General features: G+C 35.9%; 1 protein-coding gene across 1 annotated transcript; it reads right to left on the bottom strand.

Moving 5' to 3' along the window:
- Positions 1-952: 952 nt before the first annotated feature.
- Positions 953-20,044, bottom strand: LOC139979832 (neuropeptides capa receptor-like). Its single transcript, XM_071990980.1, has 2 exons — positions 19,791-20,044; positions 953-3,742 (listed from the first exon to the last, which is right to left on the bottom strand). The coding sequence occupies exon 2, from the start codon at positions 3,617-3,619 to the stop codon at positions 2,381-2,383; it is 1,239 nt and encodes a 412-aa protein (XP_071847081.1). The 5' UTR covers positions 3,620-3,742; positions 19,791-20,044; the 3' UTR covers positions 953-2,380.
- Between the last annotated feature and the right edge of the window lie 1,186 nt (positions 20,045-21,230).

Here is a 21,230-nt window from a genome sequence, read left to right as displayed (position 1 = left end):
CATACAATACTTTTGCAAAGGAGAGTTCATTTACAATTTCAATCTTTCGTTACTACAAACAAACGAAAATACAAACGAAAACAAATACATCGAGACCGATTCCCAGGGTTCATTTTGTAGATTAGTAGTTTTTTTAGCAGGCTGAGACGCTCAAGGACAGTCTGGATACCAAACAAATATATAATTGGTCTTTCGAAGTTGATAATAAAAAGGAGGATTTATGGCTGGCTCGTAAATTGCAATAACAACAGAAAATCAGCTTGTTTACTATCCATGAAGAGCAAAACATGAGTTAATTTAGTCGGTTACCTAAATTTGTGACTCATCGTGCCTTCCAAAATGAAATCTTGAAAGTTACACCAATTAAGAAGACGATATGTGGCTGCTCTGCGGTTTATGTGTCTTTGATTTGAGGAAGCCAGTCATAACCATACATCAACATTATTTTCTATGTACATTCCGTATCAAGAAGTTCCAGTATTTTGGATGGCGGATTGTCAACAGTAGGGCACTTTTTAATTACAATTGTTTCTTTATTTGACAAAATTTTCAATAACTATAAAGAGCGCCGTTGTTTCACTCAAAACGCAAAACAACTTCGGTTTTGAGTAATAGAGTCCTTTACTTTGCCAGCCACTATAATTTGTATGTATGTATGTATATGTGATCTTCCCGCAAGCAGGAACTCGCGAAAGAAGCCATGGAGGCTTATAGACTCGCAAGCTGACCGAAGCCAATCTCTCGGCACACATTCATTTAACGTCCATGTCAGGAAATTGTTATTGAACAACACCCTTGCCAGACGACACACATTGCTGTCGGCGGGGAATCGAACCGGGGATCTCATGACTGGGAGACGCCGGCGTTAACCACTAGGCTATACACTCCGCCTAACTATCGTAATATTTTATTATTATTATTATTATTAACTATCGTAATAATTTAACTATCGTAATACCTTGACCGGTCTAATCTTTGAAACAAGAGATAGCTCGCATCGGTTTGATTTCTCGTAATGCATTAACCGAAGTTCCAACCTTCCTACATTAAGACCACGAGTGCTTTCCATAACTGTCGACAGATGATCAGATGATTTTAGGGTATTTCTAGCCAGAATATTGATATTCTTCATGGCCGTGTTATATTATACTTGCACGCATTACAAACGATCTGTCCTTATTAAGTGGGAGCGCGGTTTCAAAGTAAACGCCTAACCTAATTATATATTGACTAATTACTACAGTTGAACTGTAAACGTAAAATTTGAGAAACAAATACCATTCCATCATCAGCTTCTATAGGATTGCTTGACGGGGTTTTACTGCTGTTAGTTGTTTATTCTCTCGGATATCTAAGTTTTAAGATAACTCAAACAAAATCAATATAAAGATGTCATAATGTTGATGTTTCGATATTATTAAGAATAAAATAACTGGTATTTTAGTGAAGTGTATTTAAATGATGATAACATTTAAATGATGATAAACATTTGTAAATGATTTAAGTGTATTTTAATGTCGACAGAAACATAAAGAATTTTTTTCATTCATGGACTGAGGAATGAGCATTAAGTGCGTTAGGTCTTCAAAGATTAGCGTAGAAAATGTGGTGACTGCATTATGAGTAACAGGCCGGTCCACGAGTGACGATAACTGTCCTTGTTAAAATCTGCGAGATCATGGTACGGAAAACTGAAGGTTTCTTGAACATGAATGAATATAAAACATATCCACGGTCGTTAATTCTTCAACGAATAGATCTTGCTACTAGTGGGAGACTTTCCTCTGTGTAGGCTATCTGTGTCTTTGTCATAGTTCAAGGAATGTATGAATTATTCATAGGCCCTATACAGTGAATTCAATACAAACATACAAGACTATACGATACAAATAATTCATTGTTATTCATACAGTACACAGAGAAATTGAAATAAAGATTTGAAGTTCAAGAAGATGATATAATCATAAAAAACAGTGATTTTAAAAAGATCTTGTTACCTTATTTACGGCTATAGTTTCTTAATTGAAAATTTAAAAAGTATATATTTAAGCAGGTTGATAATCATTTTCATTAAGTTTGAATGAAACATGTTAGACCACATTATATGATAATGAATTAATACATGTGTCTATACATACAAATTTTAACCCATTGAATAGTTCGGGAAGGGAATGAATATGTACACAATTGAATATGAATCTTTTGAAACATAATTAAGAAGGAAAAAAACATCACCAGTAAAGAATAATTTCAAAAATTGAGTGTAAAATGATGCTTCCAACATAAAAGCTTGTATCTGACAGTTCAGTCATGAATTCGGTTAAAATGTAGTAAACAAATGGCAGGTGCCTTTTAGTTTGTCCCAGTAAACAGTTAGAGGTTATGCTGCCTCACTGATTGTATTGACTCTTGCAGAATTTTGTGGATTTACAAGGAAATTATCCTTCTCACAGTTCGCTACCTTTACTCTTTCCAAACAAAATGCATGCCAGTAAGCCTTACGGTAACGAGCATTTGTTGCACTGTAAACGAACGGGTTTATAGCTGAATTCATATAGAGTAGCAGTTGGCAAAAAGGTAACAGAGTGTCGAGTACATGGTAAAAGTCATCGGAACTGTTTGAACTAAGGGGCGCCGCCATTAATATTAAAGAGAGGACGTGAAATGGCGCCGCCAATATGAAAAATAACGTCCCGTTTACAACCAACATACGGGCTACCACGTTACGCATGCGCAAATTTTTCTCTCTCGAATTTTTCATCTCATCACTTGCTGCAACTCGGTTATTCAGTGTAGCGATTATTTTCATGTACATCACGATATTCGGTGAAATGACCAGAAAGAAAGGTAAAGTTTGTATACCGTGAGCGATATCAACCGCTAAATCGTTAACCGGCCAACACCCTCCCAGTCGAGTTGGAAAGTCTTGATAGAGTTCTCCCTCTGGCCATACCGTGCAGGCATATAGCATTAAGCAGTAACTAGGTATAAGAGAGGATGCAAACACACATGCTAAAATCCAGCAAAGTGCCACAAGCTTCACGGTACGTTCCCTCCCCGTGACACGTCGGTGTTTTAAAGGATAGCAAACGGCGTAGAATTTTTCCAAGGTTACCAAGGTAACGAGAAACAATGATGCAAATGACGAAGCGTCTAGTAATGAGTAGATTATAATACATGAAGCACTTCCATACATCCCTTGATCGTTATCTATCGGCGATGATAGAGTGCGCACTAACTTTTCACTGACACCAGTCAAAAGGTAAGATATATCCGCGATAGCTAGATTTAATAGATAAAAGTTAGTAATCGTGCGCATGCGTTTAAGGCGAATTATGACGAAAATAAATGCAGAGTTCCCAATAAACCCCAGAGTAAGCACTAATGGTAAAACATAGACATATATAACGATCTTATATGTGGGTGTGAGTAGTTCCGCGATATACTCGTCTGTACGATTTGTCAAGTCATATGAAGAATTAACACACGTTTGGTCCTCGTCGTAAATGAAATAATCAGCGTCGCTATAAGACATGAGCGGCATCTTGAAAATAACTGACCAACAAAATCCTGCGAATTCTTCTATCGATGTCCAGTCAGATTTTGATAAACTGCGCATCTGCCCATGTGTAGTCTCACACGTGTTACTTCGGCATACTAAACACGTTCATTGAATATTCATTAGGCTGATTTCTGCTTAGGTGTCTGTGATAATGAGGCAACAATAATCCTCCCTTAACAGCTGTGGGAGGAAACAAAAAGAAAGATTTCATTTACAATTACGTAATAATGGTCTAGCGCTAAAATATCATGGCAACAACTTTAAAGAATATTCCCGTGAAGGAACACTGAAATTTGTATCAGAGAATGAGAAATATTTCCCACTTCTACAATAAAAAAAAGCTTTATCGCTCCGGCCTAGCCAACACTACTTGCGGTCTCTTGATCCTATAGGTAACTTACAATTTTGACGAAATTCTAGGAAATACATGATAGTGAGTGTATTCCTGGCGTCGTCATGACACATGCATATCCTGCGAATGTTACTTCCCTATAATAATGTGACAGTTATTATCTACTATAAGTTGACATATGATACATTATAATGTTTGCTTAGCTGTCATTGAACTATAAATTCACACTTTAATCACAACATTTTTGCTTCTAAGAATAGAGAAACTTGCTGAAAGAGATTTGTATATTAGAAACGAAAGCGACACGGCTCAAACGCCATGCTGATTTCACCCATACTTTTAAAGGAAAAAACGGGGGAAAGAGAATAGAATAAAAATTAAAAAACAGGATCATATTGAGATATACAATCTGCTTACACGAAACGACTTTCATCATGATACCGCTGTGGACCATTTCAGCAGCCTTTCTACGTTTAGTTGCCAATCTACCCAATTAGTAAACTCCAAAAATAGTATAACTCAAATGCTATCTACCTAAGATATTCAGTGTATTATTTTCCTTTTATTTTATTTCCTTTCTTTCTTTTCTTTTCTTTTCTTTTTGCGTCAAATGAAAGTTGATGAACAAGTTAGTAAACAACCCAATCGGTTAGCAACTTTTTGGCTTCCAATTTTTTTTTGGGTATTAAATTAATTACATATAAAAGTGATTTTGGACAATCTTTGCAAAAGTTATCCACTCCTAACCGTTTTTCTTAATGAAAGTATAGTGATGTTAACAAATTAAATTTTGTACGACAAAATTCCATTCATTGAAAAAACTCTACTCGAAAAGCTGCTTTAAAGGAAATTGACTTCTTCCACTGGATTAACCCTTTAAACAGACTAGCTAACCATAGTATTAATAATGACAGTACAAATATTTTTCAACCATTTCTACTCTATTTGCTCTTAAAAGAAAAGCTTTAGGCAGTACTGATGTTTCCACTGATACATTCTTAAAGTCACCATGGCAACGATGCAATTCTAGTTCTTCGTCTGCAGAGAACTGTACGATTCAAGGAACTTGTACGCTTCCGTTGCATGCATCACATGACAACAGAAAGCCCCTGAATCACGTTATATCCTCTTCAATCAATTTCATTTTTGATTAGTCCAAACACGCGCCATCTATTATCTTAGAGTAGCCATATTTCAATGCCAAGAATTCAAAGCAAGAACAAAATTGAAATAACTTCATGGAAGATCTTTGATAAAATGTTTGCTCTTTGATATGCTCTGTAATATCTTAGTTATATTGTATCTCTATCATGCTGTTTTTCAAGGGATTTGCATTTACTATAATTAAAAAGTCCAGAACGCTCCTTTAATGAAGGTTGATAATATCGTCAGCTCTTCATTTAACATCCTTTAATGTAAAACATGTTCAGTTCAGATCACAAAAAGGTTTAGTTTCGTATCGCGGGGGCATGGGGGAGGGGGTAGGAGAAGGAGGGGCCCCATGAAATTGAAAGCCTAGGTGCAGTGTTGGCAACGATGATGGGATCATATCTCGGCAAGAAGTCACTTCCCTTCTCGATTCCTGGAATTTTGAATTTAAACAATATAGACATTAACCCCCTAACCCTATCCCAATCCCCATCAAAAATTAACAATATACTGTATACCTCACGTAATTACTAGCTTCATAATCATAGAATAAAGAGAGCTTACGTTACATTTATATATATTTATGTCCTGGTCTCATCTTAGCATGTAATTGGAAGAACGACTTCATCCTATGTTTTAGAAGACTAGGCTAAATGCATCTAGGTACGGAAGTGCGATATGTCTAAACCAATCAGTCGTTACAAAGACAATTAATTTGTCTCTTTTGAGCCAATAAACAGGATAACACTATGATATTTACGTTCAAGTGTATTTATTTTAATGCGAGATAAATAACTAATGCAGAGTTACTTGCATAATGAGTAAATGAAGTTAAGAAACTTCGTCAATGAACTTGTACATTTGTTCATGGAACGCCAACTCCATTCTATCCCGGCGCACGTCTATATATGACCCATGTGTTTTCATTTTGTATATAATACACGATGCTAGGAGGGAAACCTGTTCTTTTACCAGAATGATACTAAAATGTAATATTATTATAAGTATATGTATTGTTGCCTTGCACGTGGTGCGATTTCAATCATTCCGTTAGATTGTATTTTGACGAACTCGGTTAAAAACACATATTTTCTGAAGCGTAATAAAGCGTGTTTACCTTGTATTTTATTTTATTTTATTTCAACTTTATTTTAAGAGGGTAGCTCGTTTAGCAATAGCTAATCTTCCACGAGGCCCTCTGATAAGACATATAATAATATAAAAAGTAGGAAAATTTAAGAAGTCATAAATACAATAATGCTTAATAAAATAGTATTAAAAAATAGTTTTTTAAAAAGACATATAATAAAAAATAGTTATTAAAAAAGACAAATAATAATACGTCGTTCAAGTTGTGGTATGGTTCACGTGTAACATTATCACGCGTCTGTTCTTCTATGTACGCTCATGTTATATAACAGCATTCCATAGCTCGTGGAGATGTTTTGAAACTTATTAAAACTAAACCAGTGGTGGATCCAGGATTTTAAATGTAGAGGGAGTGTGTCCCTTAGGTGGTTGAATCGGAATGTCATGTATGGGCCGTGGGGGTGGGGTCCTTCCAATGGGAAACATAAATAGTGCATTCTGAGGCATATTGATAGTCTATATAGTAGGTCTATATAGTTAGGTCTACACGCAAGGTTATGCTAGTAACTGCTTTTAATTTTATGTGTGATTCTGAAGAGGGACGAGGGTGCATACAACCAAACCCCAGCCCTTGATCGGAGACTCAATATGCAAGGAATTGCATCATCCAACAAGATAAGCGAGAAGAAAACAAAAAAGAAAACACCAAATATGAAGATTGTAAAAATGGGTTCCGGTTACGTCAATAGTTCCACCTCGAATCCACTGCAGCAATAAACCAGTAGAGATATACTTCTGTAATTCCGACCTAGTTATTTGCGTCGCTAGCGTTACGTGCTCAAAGCAACCAGACTGTTTTTTTAATATATATATAAAGAGAAGTCACCTTTTTTTGGTAAATGAACAACTAAAACATATTCTCAAACTACTTCGTAATTAATGGAACAATGAGTAAACACTCACACGTCACTTACGATTAGTTTATGGATTGTCTTTACCTATATCTACGGGTTAATGTAAGTGTCATTTCTGGGAATTAAACGTAATGCATTTTGAACATTAGGCCTCAGCGGATAATAAATCAGCATCTCTGATAAACAGAAACAAATCCCCAATGACGACTTAGCTGCCGGCAAGCCTACTTAATCCGGTTACTGGAACTGCTCGGCGACGTCTTTTCAAGTATTTCATCATTTATTGTGAGATATTTTTAATGCGAAATAGACCTACATTTCTTCACTTGCACATGCACATTGGCAATATAAATTATACATAAAGAGCTAAATAATGACATAAACGCACGGTATTGCGTGCAATTAATATTATAAATTGCTTAAATGTAGATTTTTCTTATTAATTGCATAGAATGGTTCATCCGTGAATTTTATATGTCTTTCGCTTAAAGGTCATTTATAGTGTTGGCCCCAAATTTGCTAGAAAGTCAAATTCTGGTCACGACAGTGCTTGGATTTCAACAAACAATTTGAAGGCTGCCACTCTCGAAGCATTGTACCTGATGATTCGACAAATAATGTCTTATTCAACACTTCTGAATGACTGGGAATCATTTCGAGAGTGGGAAAACTTTATAGAAAGTACATTTGGAAACTCTTATCACCCTAAAAGTTGTTGACAATACTGATGACCCTAAATCCTTTCTAAATTATGTCATGTTAGCAGGATAATCGGTACTGTATATATAATAGCCATACATCATGTTACTTATATAAATATTAACTTTTCACTCAGAACGATTGAATGTTCTATCTAATTAACCACACTAGGCCAATATTCCTTCTAGTGCCAAATTGATATTTCTTCATCAAACAGCAAATACTATATATATCGCCTGCCATATTGCACTTATATATAGGTTGGGCGAATATATTACATCTCCACACTGCGCATTCAACTGAAAAGTTTAATTTGCGCTATATTTGTTTAATGGACCTATGTGTGCATGTATGTCTTTTGTATGCATTGTCTTAATTCAGCGAAGCCCGTGCTACTGCTTTAGATGTTATAATGTAATACTATAATTAACAGCGAAAAGTGATGAAAGTTTGTTCGTTTCAAATCATCAGTTTTCAGACTCTATGTGACATCAAATTACAAATAAAAGTCACGTTTTTGGTGCTTGTTATCAGCCTGAATAACGATTTGGTCTGTGTACTTTTATCCATATATATGGCATATCATAGACACCATAGTAGTATATAAGCACGAGAATGATGACATTTGTAGTCGACTGAAGTGTGTATATGAACAGGAAATATATGTGTGTACTGTTGAACGAGTGTGAGGAACTTGAGACGTTATTGCATTATAGGTATAGCATAGCAGAATTTTTTTGGCCGTTGATCAAGCTTTGCATAACTAGTAATGATATAATGATAAGATGCACATTTCACTAGGGTTAACAATATACGCTTGTGGAACGTTGTGTATATATGTTGTAAACAGACTAATAAACCAGAACAATGAAAGAATTGCATTTTCCGGACAAATGGGTTAATTACATTCAGACGCGTTGCCATGGGCCTTTTTGGTGTGAGGGTGCACTGAAACAAATTTGGTCCCTATGTTTCGATTCAGAGCATTTACGTTGAATTAACGCTTGTATTGATAACACTTTTGATGACACCAAATAGGCCTAGACTCTACTCCTCTGCTTGGTATACTGAAGCCGACTGTCTTATGCGGCGTGGGAGGGGGTCTGGGGCTCATCCCCAATGGAAATACTAACGCCACGCCACTGGTTTCATTCTTAATTCCACTTTGCTCTCAGAGAATGTCCTAGATGATTTCTCGGTTTAGAGCAATGAAACTCAATCTTAGGATTTAGTGTCGACATATCAAGTTAGCTTTAAAACTAGGTAGGAATAACACATAAGACCAACATTTTCTACAATGTTCACTCTGAGCTGTAAGACCGAATCACTTCTTGAAATCTTGATCATTTGCATGCACTCGTGATCGAAAAGTGAATTGTTACTCTCTTAGACTCACTTGACAGTATATATACGCCCTAAATAAAGCAAGCGAAGAAAGACTTCAATGGTCAACCAACCACCTTTTCTTTTTACCAAGAAATCATTTTGGAGATTCAGAGGCGGGAAATATATTACACGCGAAGATTTACATCTCATCCTCACAAATGATATTGCCGTTTTAGATTTCTTTAATAGCTTTCAACTGCATGCAGGAAGCGATTGTCAATCTCCTTTTTTTTTACAGGTAACTAAACTAAACTTTTTGCACATACTTCCTATGTTATCAATCCATTAGTTCAGTCTACCATCCTATAATCAATCACACGGGACAAGTTTCTGTCCATTAACAATTGCTCAAACATATTTTACTGACAAATACACAACCTAATCCCTGTATATATATATATATATATATATATATATATATATATATATATATATATATATATATATATATATATATATATATATATAGATATACATATATATATATATATATACATATATATATATATATATATATATATATATATGTATACATACATATACATATATATATATATATATATATATGTATATGTATATATATATATATATATATATATATATCACATATAGACAAGATATACAATTTACACCATATTGCTACCCTGGGTTTCACGCACGCATAGAGCGACGATCTTCAGGCCAGTGGATGGTCAAAACAGACTACTTCTTTTTCAACCGTTTACGGTTCAATGGCTTGGGTTCCCATGGCGACACAAAGAGATAAGCTCGGATCTATGGCAAGCCATTTTACTTTTTATTCGATATTTGATGATATCATCAAATATTTGTTGATATCAGCAAATAATTGTTGATATCATCAAATCATTTGATGATATCATCAAATCATTGCTGATATCAACAATTATTTGGTGATATCAGCAAATAATTGTTGATATCAGCAATTCATTTGCTGATATCACCAATTCATTTGCTGATATCACCAATTCATTTAGTGATATCACCAAAGAATTGCTGATATCAATAAATAATAGCTGATATCAACAAATATTTGCTGATATCAGCAAATGAATTGGTGATATCAGCAATTGAATTGATGATATCAGCAAATCATTTGCTGATATCAACAATTCCGACATATCACTAATTAATTAGTGATATGAGGAACCGAATTGCTGATATCATGAAATGATTTGGTGATATCATTAAAAGATTTGCTGATATCAGCAATTGAATTGGCGATATGTTGGAATTGCTGATATCAACAATTCATTTGCTGATATCACCAATTCATTTGCTGATATCAGTAATTCAAGCGTGTCGAACCAACGTCTACAAAAAGGAATTAGAAACGAGCGCCATCAACAGGCATTCTCTTTGGGTCTTAAGAGCGCTGTTTGGCTGGTAGCGGGCACAGAAAGGCGCCTGGTGCGCGGTTAATTTCAGCCTTGGTTATAGCGATCAACGGGAGGGGAAAGGGGACTAAGTTACACAGTACCACTACTGCCACTGGGAGAGGTACCGTGGCTTCTCATGCACTTGTGACAGGGAGGACAAACATTGGGCAAGCACCGAGTAGGCCAGACCTATAAACCTATGAAAAATAATATCGGGGTGGTTAAGTAGCTCAATATTAAATACCAAAATGTAAAAAGTATACCCTGGTCTGTGGGCGACAGAAACAGGCTGGGAACTGTGTCCAAAAAATATAGACTGGCTCCCCGATGGTGGCTGCAACCAGTCATAACCTTCAACCCCTAACAGACCGGTCAAAATGGCACGAGTAGAGGGAAGTATGATGAAGAATGTTGGTCAGGGAATTTTTGAAAATTCAGACACAGTTAATTTATTGTGTACAAATATTATAAATATAAAACTTCGATATCGTTAAAAAAAGACAAAAAATATCTTCGCCCCCACCCCCCCTACTTGGCTACGTGCCTGCGGTTAGAAATCTTTCGCTTCAGAAGCATTCTCATTGCCAGTTAAGAGCCTCTCTACTTCGCCCAAAATCCGAGAACTTCTGTCAATAGCGATCTGTGCTTCATGAAGTTTACCGCAATCGCCAAGGTGAAAGTAACGCTACCCGTACCCTGTTGTCTCGCCATTGTCATTTGCATGTACTGCACAGTACACTGACATCGTGTGTGTTGCTTGTAAGACGGGCTGCCACGGTTGAATTACTGATATCATCGTCACGGTTGAATTACTGATATCAGCAAATGATTTGTTGATATCATCAAATGAATTGGTGATATCAACAAATGAATTGGTGATATCAACAAAAGCATGCATTAGTGATATGTACGTTTCATTTGCTGATATCATTAAATCAATTACTGATATCACCAATTGATTTGTTGATATCAGCAAATGAATAAGTGATATGTTGGAATTGTTGATATCATCAAATGATTTGCTGATATCACCAATTATTTGATGATATCAGCAAATAATTGTTGATATCATCAAATGATTTGCTGATATCACCAATTCATTTGCTGATATCACCAAATAATTGCTGATATCTGCAAATATTTGTTGATATCAGCAATTATTTGTTGATATCAGCAATTATTTGATGATATCAACAAATGAATTGGTGATATCAGCAAATGAATTGGTGATATCAGCAAATGAATTGCTGATATCAACAATTATTTGGTGATATCACCAAATAATTGTTGATATCAGCAATTATTTGATGATATCATCAAATGATTTGATGATATCAACAATTATTTGCTGATATCACCAAATATTTGATGATATCATCAAATATCGAATAAAAAGTAAAACGGCTTGCCATACGGATCTCCTATTGATTGTGTCACCTCTTGTGCGTAGGATTTCCAGTTTTTCTTCTATACAAAGGTTGCAGTTGCCCGATTCTCGCTGGTAAGTGTCGGACTGCCTAATTATGCTCCATTTAACCGAATAATCTACCTTTTGTCTCTTCAATCCCCATATGTGTTTAGATAACTCAGACTCCTTCTCGTATTTACTATTTCTGAAAGACTTAGTGTGGTTATTGTATCTAGATTTGAAATCCCCTCCGGTAAGCCCAACATATGACCTGGTGGTGCCATCGTCACCGGAAGTAACTGTGGCCTTATACACCACGGCACTGACAAGGCACTCACCCTGTAGGGGGCAAGAGGCTCTATCTCTGCAGTTGCAGGTTCTTATGGGGGTTTCTTGGTTGAATTTTTTCATTACTTTAGCATTATGGGATTTTATGATTGAATTCATATTTTTCATGCAACTGTAACTCACTTTTAAAGTGTTCCTGTTGAATATTTTCCTCAGCTTTATATATATATATATATATATATATATATATATATATATATATATATATATATATATATATATATATATATATATATATATATATATAGTAAGTTTTTCGGAAGAGAATTGTCAAGCCGACTTCATCCAGACGACAAATTTGGAAATAGAGATTTTTGAATCCCCTACTGTCGATTTGTCACCTACTTGAGGGAAGAGGAGATTAAATACAGCGATTGTATCTCCGCCGTGCGTGCCAAACCTCATTAGACTGGATTACGGTAAAAGGACGTGACCGAATAATCCTTCATGTTGTGAAAAATTCTACCCAAGCATTCTTCCTTGTCCACCTTCAATTTGGAAGATTTTTTTTGGTCTGGATGTCTTTCAGAACCTATCTTAGTCTTGGCCAAAATTTGAAGGGGGGGAGCAGAACTTTAAATGGAGGGAGCAGAATTTTAATAGGGGCACTTCTCACAAAGAAAACATTATTACACTTAACGGAGCGCCATGATGTACAAAGAATTTTTTTGAGAAGGGTCGCTTAGCTTCCTTAAATCCTGCTTTTAGTTAAATTTTATTTTTCGGGGTACTCAGAGGGGGGGGGGGCAATCGCTCCAATTGCTCCCCCTGACTACGTCCCTGTCCAACACCAACCGAAATAGAAATTGAACAGCAATAAATATGTTAATTCGGGGAAAAGGTTACCCTAGTGGATAATGGCAAGACAAGGCACACTGAGCTTTTAAATGTGGTAAACCAATGCATGTTTCTATTGATCATAGTGGTTATATATTGTCTTCCGGGCATTATTATTTCCCTTCTCCCTCCCAAGTTGGCTGAGCTAATGTGCGTTCCCTTTTAAGCTTCCATGTGACGTTGTTGGTGTCCCATGAATAGGCTTGCATAAAATGGAGTAATAATAGACAATGAATTAAGCCTACACCATTTACATCTTGCATCACTGTATCACATCTAACCATAGACAGTTCTTTCCACACCACTCCAACTAACTCTCCCGTCTCAACCCCCCATCACAACCCCCCCCATCACACCCCATCGCACCCCATTACACCCCCATCAGACAGTTCTTTCAACTCCACTCCAGCTAACATCACACCCCCATCACCCCGCCCCTTCACTATCCCTCTCATAGAACATGTTTATCATTGTACTATAGTTCTGTCATTACAAGTCAACTAACGTCAGGTCAATTAACTGATTAAAATTCGTCTCTTTCTATAACGCCATATACTTCATAATACTCAGAAAATCCCTAGACTCAAATATATCAAACAACATCACTTCAGCCATAGCCTCACTCCATCTAGATATGTCGGTATTTAATATCTACAATAAAAACATTCACAATGCATATTTGATTTGAAATTGGTTTTAAAGGACAATGACTTGAAGCATCTTAAAGCGGGTAAAACACTCTCGCATTCTTTGAAGTAGTTTGGGATTTCAGTGTTTACCTCAAATCAAGCAAAACACCAAAATTGTGAATTCTCCCAAACCCCTCCGGACTCGTTATCACAATATTCTGCGTTTTGCCTCTCACAAGTGTATGCATGCGATATATTTTTGGATGGACACTTGTAAGTGTCATCAAATTTTATTTTCGTCTAACATGACAGGGACTTATGAGATACACTATCGATATTTCGTCATTTTTCACTTGAAACTGAAGACAACATTTAGAGCTGTAATCGACGTTTGTAACAAACTTCGTCGCATTGAATAAACCATATATAGTATATTCAAACATAAATTGAACATCTCTAGTGTATATATATATATATATATATATATATATATATATATAGTGTATATATATATATATTTATATATATATATAATATAATATATAATATTAATATAATATAATATATATAGCCTATATATATTTATATATATAATATAATATTAATATAATATATATATATATTTATATTTATATATATATATATATATATATTTATATATATATATATATATATATATATATATATATATATATATATATATTCTGGTATCCTTAAAGACTCCTTATTTAGTTGGTTTTCTTCCGCCTTTTTGCGTACGACCTAGGCGCAATTTTGATATATAAACATCAAGTAAAGTCTGTGGGGTGCTGCTGAAGAAGCTCTTCGAGACTTTTAGTGGTCAGGGGTTTCTCATGCATGTTATCCCAAGATAGGTTATAGTCCGATGAATACATAGTGAAAATTTCAATACGTTCGAGGAATAAGGTGTTTATCCGTTTCGTGAACTTCACGTATTTTGCCTGAGAATGACCGCTGACGTTTAACATAATATTGAGGACTTTCATTTAGCACTGTGGTGCATGTTCAATCCCGTGTGAACTCCGGAGATGGATCGAACTTGACACGTTCAGTACATGTCGACCTATTAATAATTTATTATCTGTTTTTGGTTTTTGTAGTACCCGATCGAGCATCTAGGCATACTTCATATAAAATCACTTATCTTCTGTAGTAAGTTATATATCCGGCCCACTGACCCAACCAGCACTTACCCCCTCACTTACCTCCACTATATCCCTCTGCATGGATCATCCTCATAAACCTTTTAGGCCAGCATTTAGTTTTGCCTCAAACGTTTACATCAATTCTGAAATTTAATTTCACAGTCTTTGAAAAGAGAGCTTACAATAAGTAAACAAAAAAGGAAAACTGTTTATGCACAGGGAGTACTCGATGACAGCTCCTATTCACAATAAGTATAAACTGCATGGTTTCTCTCGACGTCTTTATTATACAAATTTTAAAATTAAAAAAAAAAATAGTAAGATCGATGCATTCATTATTTTTCCAGCTTAGAGAACTTTTAAAACAGTTATAAAAAAATAATAGGGGGACTAGAATGAAAGCTGGAAGACGACTTGAAAGAAAATTCATATCATACATAAAACTGACAAACATAATGAACAAAGAACGTTCTTAAAAAGAAGGTTAAACAGACAATGAGGGGAAGTGCAACAATAGGCAGAAAAATAACTAAATACGAATTTAATCAATGGAATTCGAAAACAGTTATGAAACAAACAAAGTTTTGAGACGAAAGAACTGGAGAATCGCTATCGTCAATATAGTAAATAAATTGGCAGATTTTGATATGGGCTATACTTGTCATGTTTGTTTAGAGAGTTCTTAATTTCTGTTACCATCGACTGTAATGTAGCGTTTATGGTATATGCCTAGTATTAATTTACTATTACTGTAATGTCACTGCCAGGCGGCTAGGAGCGGGGGGCCGGAATGGGGCACATGCCCCACCCACTTTTTTCCAAAATAGCAAATGTGCCCCACTGGCAAATAAAATGTGCCCCTTCGATGAAGAACTCTCTTTTGGATATCTTAAACCTTTTTAATATTTAATTTGAATTATTTATTTTTTGGTATTTCTAAAACGGCATCCCATATCTTTTTGTAGCACGGTTAACAATAAACAATCTCAATAAATAGTATTGACAGCATACTAATGTATTTAAGTGATATGGCCGGTGCGTATCGGTTTATAGCATAACGAGTGGTGGTTATGGAATGAGAAAGTCCCCCTCTAATGTTGTGCCCCCCCCCCGCTTTTTGGAAGCCTCATACCCCTGGTCATTTTCATGTAGTACTGTGGTGTTACTGTAATTCAAGTACCACCGTACCATGGTGCCATTTTACAGTCGATTTCCATGGCATAATTATATCGTGTTTATCAACCCTACTACATTCATATAGTATTAGTAGGCTACATCATAGAATTACTGGAGCAGCATTAGTATTCACACGTGTAGTGTCACTGCAGTTTAGTACCGGTACTCCTGTAGTATAGGCCCAGTAGCCTATCGTACACTGGATTAATGCATTGTACATGGAGCATAGTATTATTTGCGTAGTATAGGCCTGTTACTATGATACTGTACGTAATCATGTAATAATTTTGTAGTTTTACGGAACTACGGAATTTGGCTGCATGCTTGTGTAGGATTGATTTACATTATCATTCCTTGAGCATTTTATTTCTGAAACTTAATTCTCTATACTCATCAGATATTTATGATGCATCCTGATGTGTTCGGGTTACAGTACGTGTTCACGTCATGTAGCATCGTTACCAATGCCTCTTGTATTGTTTATCATATTTATCTAGCTTAAAGATCCAGATAAACAAACGTTTTGAATACAAAATGAAACCGAGTACCGTTATGGCTAATAATCCTCGGCTTGGAAACTGACAACTGATTGACAGTTTTAAATTAACATCTCCCGATATCACAAATTACTCAAACGTTTTTTCAGTACATCAGCTTTTATTTGAAAATCAACTGGAATCGTTTGAATGCATGAACAGGACTGGAGCTCAGGGAGGAAGCGGTGGCATTTGATCCTTGTATATAAGACGAAATTAAAAGGGTTTGGTATGAATGAAGCAAGGATGAAAACAGAACAGAAAAACGAGGAGCTAAGTAGAGTTTTGGGGAACCACCCCGAACATTCCGCACCAAAATGTGCTGAAAATTTCACTAAACTTTGTATTGATGAATTATTACGGGTGTATCACTAGCCCCATCATCCCCTCAAACGTGACCGACCCGCAAAATAGAACAATGTCCTCCTCAATACTTCAACCAGATATCAGTGAAATGAACAGTATAGTGATATAGTATACACATGCGCATGGTGAACAAGCTGCATGGTTATGTGGTTCTTAAATATTCAAGTTGTTTGCCGAAGGAAAACGTCAAATTAAAGAGATAATGTTATATTCGTAACTTCTGATTGGCTTATAAAAATGGTGACGTATAGGCGTCGTAAATAATTTGGCAATAAATATTTCATCGTGTAAGCGTTCCACTGGGTTTGGTTGTGGTCAGATTGCCACATACAACAGACTTTATCTGCCGGACTGTAAACGGCTTATATAGAAATTTAAGCCTAAAGTTTGCTACGATTATATTTATACATAAATACTTAAACAGAAACAAATCAACGGATCTCTGGACACACCGTATAGACAACCAGCAGCCCTAGTTTCAATTGACACACTTGTTCCAATTATTTTCTGCAAACTACATAATTCTGTTTCGCCATCTAAAGTTAAGAAAGTCAAGTCAATAAACGCCGAGCTCTACTATAGAATGCCGCACTTTCGCTGAAAGACAAAATTGGGCTCAAGTGTTTCATATAAGTGACTAGATTAAACAAATAAAAGTGATGAACCTGATACAGCGTTTGGTAAAGCATTTGATTTCTCTTGTAAATTAGTATTAAACGGATGTATAGAGTTAAAGGAGGGAGCCTCGTAGGTTAGTGACCTTTATTTATCTTGTCTAGGTAATACGAAAGCATGCAGAGGCTTCGAGGATCTGGTATATAGGCCTCGTGTCAGCAAGCTTCCTAATTGTTCCTTATAAGTAATAACCATAATAACCAGCAGTTATTTTTTTACGACACTTAAGCGACCGCAAATGTGGGAGAAACCCGCAAAGGCTTATGGATTACAACTTTCCACGTCGGGGGGCTTCCAAATCAACATTTAATCTCAAATTTGGAATCTTTTAGTATATTTATTCTGAAAATAAGAATACACTATTCTTTATCCCTATTTTTGACTTGACCCCTTATAGACACTGGGATGTAGCTCTACCCCTCCCCCCTCCCCTCCCCAACCCCTTTCTTGTCAGGTCTAGTCGGTTGATTTTAAGTAAGAAAATATCCTTCAAAATCTCATTATTTTGAGTCTTAAAGTATGTTTACAACAGCATTATGATTTAAACGTTGGCTCTATCTTGGTAACTTGAATGTTGTAACAGACAACAACAATATTAAATCAAACTAACGAAACATATAAGCAAGACAGTGGCGTAGGAAGGTACTTTTGAGTGGGGGGGCTGAAGACTGATGGCCGGCCTGGGGGAGGGGTCTAAGGGGAGGGGGTGTCCCCCTCCCCTTTGGAATTTTTTGGCATTTCCAGGTGGCCTCAGATGCAATTTGGTGCAATATAGCACACTTCAACCCACCCACTCCATTTTGTAAAGAATTTTGCATTTTCACCTGGCCTTAGATGCAATTTGGTGCTTCAAATGAGATTTTTTTCTCATTTGGAAATGAAAAAGGGGTTTTCTGACTTGCCGAGCGGGGGGGGCGGAACGATACTTCCGCCCCCCCATATTTTTCACTGGGGGGGCTGGCGCCCCCCAGCCCCCCCGGTTCCTACGCCCTTGAAGCAAGATATATGAGAGATATGAAAAATGCTTTGGCTTTCTAATACATAAAACAGGATTCAGAAATACAAGTTTCTTGGATTCCTTGCATGATTATGGACCATGAATAAAGCTTCCGTGTGATTTACGATGTCATATGGCTACAAGAAGCCTCTGGTGAGACGCGTATAGGATAAAATGGTCTTCTATATCTACAACATGTACAATTTGCACATTTGTTTTTTATGGAAACCGGAAGGGGAGACCTCAAGAAAGTTATAGGAGAAAAGCCCCCCCCCCATCCCCCTCCTGTCCCTTAGGTCGTTCTCTTTGAAATCAATATGCTATACGAGAGAAACGATCAATATATTAGGTGGCGAAACAGTTTTTACCATGTATGTACCCAACCCAAATTCATAAACCAACATGTATAATACGGGTAAACCAAGCCAATTGAAGGATTTACACAGACATACAGACAGACTAGAAGAATGACCTTTTGCAAATTCTTCTTTCTAATATACATTTAAAGAGATGATAAGGCTTTCTACGTTAACAGCTGAATAAGCCGACTGACATGTAGAAGAAGAGGGAAAGGTCTCAGCGATTATTTTTTCCGTCTTTATCCCCTTCAGCTGTCTATAACCATTGAAGCTGACAAAATTCGACAGAAATGAGGCCGCGAAAGCAAGTACCGGTAGCTTTCGAGGAATAAACTTTGAGCTTGAGATTACAAATAGTACGGTAATTATTAGTACCCAGAAGTCATCTGTTGCAATTTTATGATCCAGCTACATCTCCAAATTTACTTTATGTTGCTATAAAGGATGATTTTATGCAAAATATTAGTCTTCATATTTCATTATATATAGATATAAATAAAAGTAAAAGAACCAAATAAATTTATTTTTTTATTTTTTTAGTGCAACCAAATTGTTGGATGAAATCATTGATTTTGTGGTAAATTAGCGGTCTTTGAAGAAAAAAGTCAAGCAAGATGGTAGCTTAATTTAATTAAATGTGGGTCAATTTCGTTAAGAAACTGTTTTTTTAAGAAACTAAAAACTAATAAATCTAGTCAAAACCAAATATTCTGCTGCTCTTATAAGAGACTACAAAAAAGCTTACCTCTTGTATATCAGTTTGAATAACAGGATATTAAAATACAAAGTCTGTCGATTGAGGAGGTCCAAAAATGGTATTTAATACAATAAATTCCTCCCAAAATATTCGATCAACCGATTGATTTCTGTTCAGTGAATCGCTCTTACTACAGAATATTGCTTTTATCCAGATAATATTTTTTTCCCCTTCTCGATGTATGATGAACTCTTTTTCATAATTACCTCGGCTGGTAAGATTTGCAGATTCTCCCCGCGTTCACAACCTGGCTTCCAAATAGATGAAGCATGTGTCCTGCTGCACATTTTGAATATTCCATGGAATATTCCATTCACGAAAGAGGGAAAGTTTTGTTATCTTCATATGGAATATAATTATGGAAATGCGTACATATACTAGTCTCGTACACGATAAATTAAGTATTTTAAGTCCCTTCCTTTATAATGATTGATAATTTTGGTGTAATAGCTGAAATTATACCACCCAGTCTTAGTTACATCCAACCACACAGTGTCTGTATTTTATTGCTCAAAGGTTCTCAACTTACAATAAACTATAGGTGTAGTTTATATACCATATTTCGTGAATGCTTGTTAATTGCATGGGTAAAGTCGAAGAACTTTAATTGAAGAATCGCTAGAGCGGAACGTGTTAACAATTTCCCATCGGTTAGTTAGAGGAGGAAAGTTGATATGGCCATATACCAAAAAATGAAACACACTCACCAAAAAGAATAAGAAACATTTGCAGAGAGGCATTAAGGAGGCCAAAATGAAGGAGAGTTATAAGCTATTTGATCATAATAATAAATTATAAAATAAATAAAATAAAAATAAATCAAAGTATTTGTAACTTTGGCTTATGTTAGATTCATCTACATATACATATACCACAGTTAAGTGTGTGTGGGTAGGGGAGGGGAGGGAGAGGGTGAGTGGGTGGTGTAAGGGGTGTCGAAAATTTAACATCCACGGTTGACAGAAAATTAATCGAAAGGAGGTAATTCGTTTAACCAGACAGAACCGTATCAAAACACAGGGTACTGCTGAAGGTTACGTTCTTTTTTTCTTACATTTCTTGTTAAACCTATAGATAGGCAATTCGTCTTTTGTTTTGATATGTTGTTTCCAACTTTGTGACACCATGGACGTTTAACTCTTCCGTACATGTTTGGGTTGTAAATGTTCGTTGTCTTTTCGAGCGGACAAAAAAATCATACTAAAAGGTATCTTAGGCATCGTGAGCAGTCTTAATTAATCAGATAAACAGCACAATTTGATCTAACCGCTTCTATTCGTGATAGTCATAAACAATATTAAACACCATAGCTTATTTCAAGGTTGAAAGGAAATGTAAGAAAAGGTTGGGAGAAAACTGTGAATTCCTGAACACGTATGGAGTCGCTTGTTTAATGATACATTACACGCGAGCAATTTATATGGTCTT

The sequence above is a fragment of the Apostichopus japonicus genome, chromosome 14 (assembly GCF_037975245.1).
Source record: "Apostichopus japonicus isolate 1M-3 chromosome 14, ASM3797524v1, whole genome shotgun sequence".
NCBI classification, from domain to species: Eukaryota; Metazoa; Echinodermata; class Holothuroidea; order Aspidochirotida; family Stichopodidae; genus Apostichopus; species Apostichopus japonicus.
This window is presented reverse-complemented; position numbering and strand designations above follow the sequence as displayed.

Excerpts from the sequence above, each read along its gene's own strand:
- LOC139979832 (XM_071990980.1), bottom strand. The coding sequence starts at position 3,619 with ATGCGCAGTTTATCAAAATCTGACTGGACATCGATAGAAGAATTCGCA.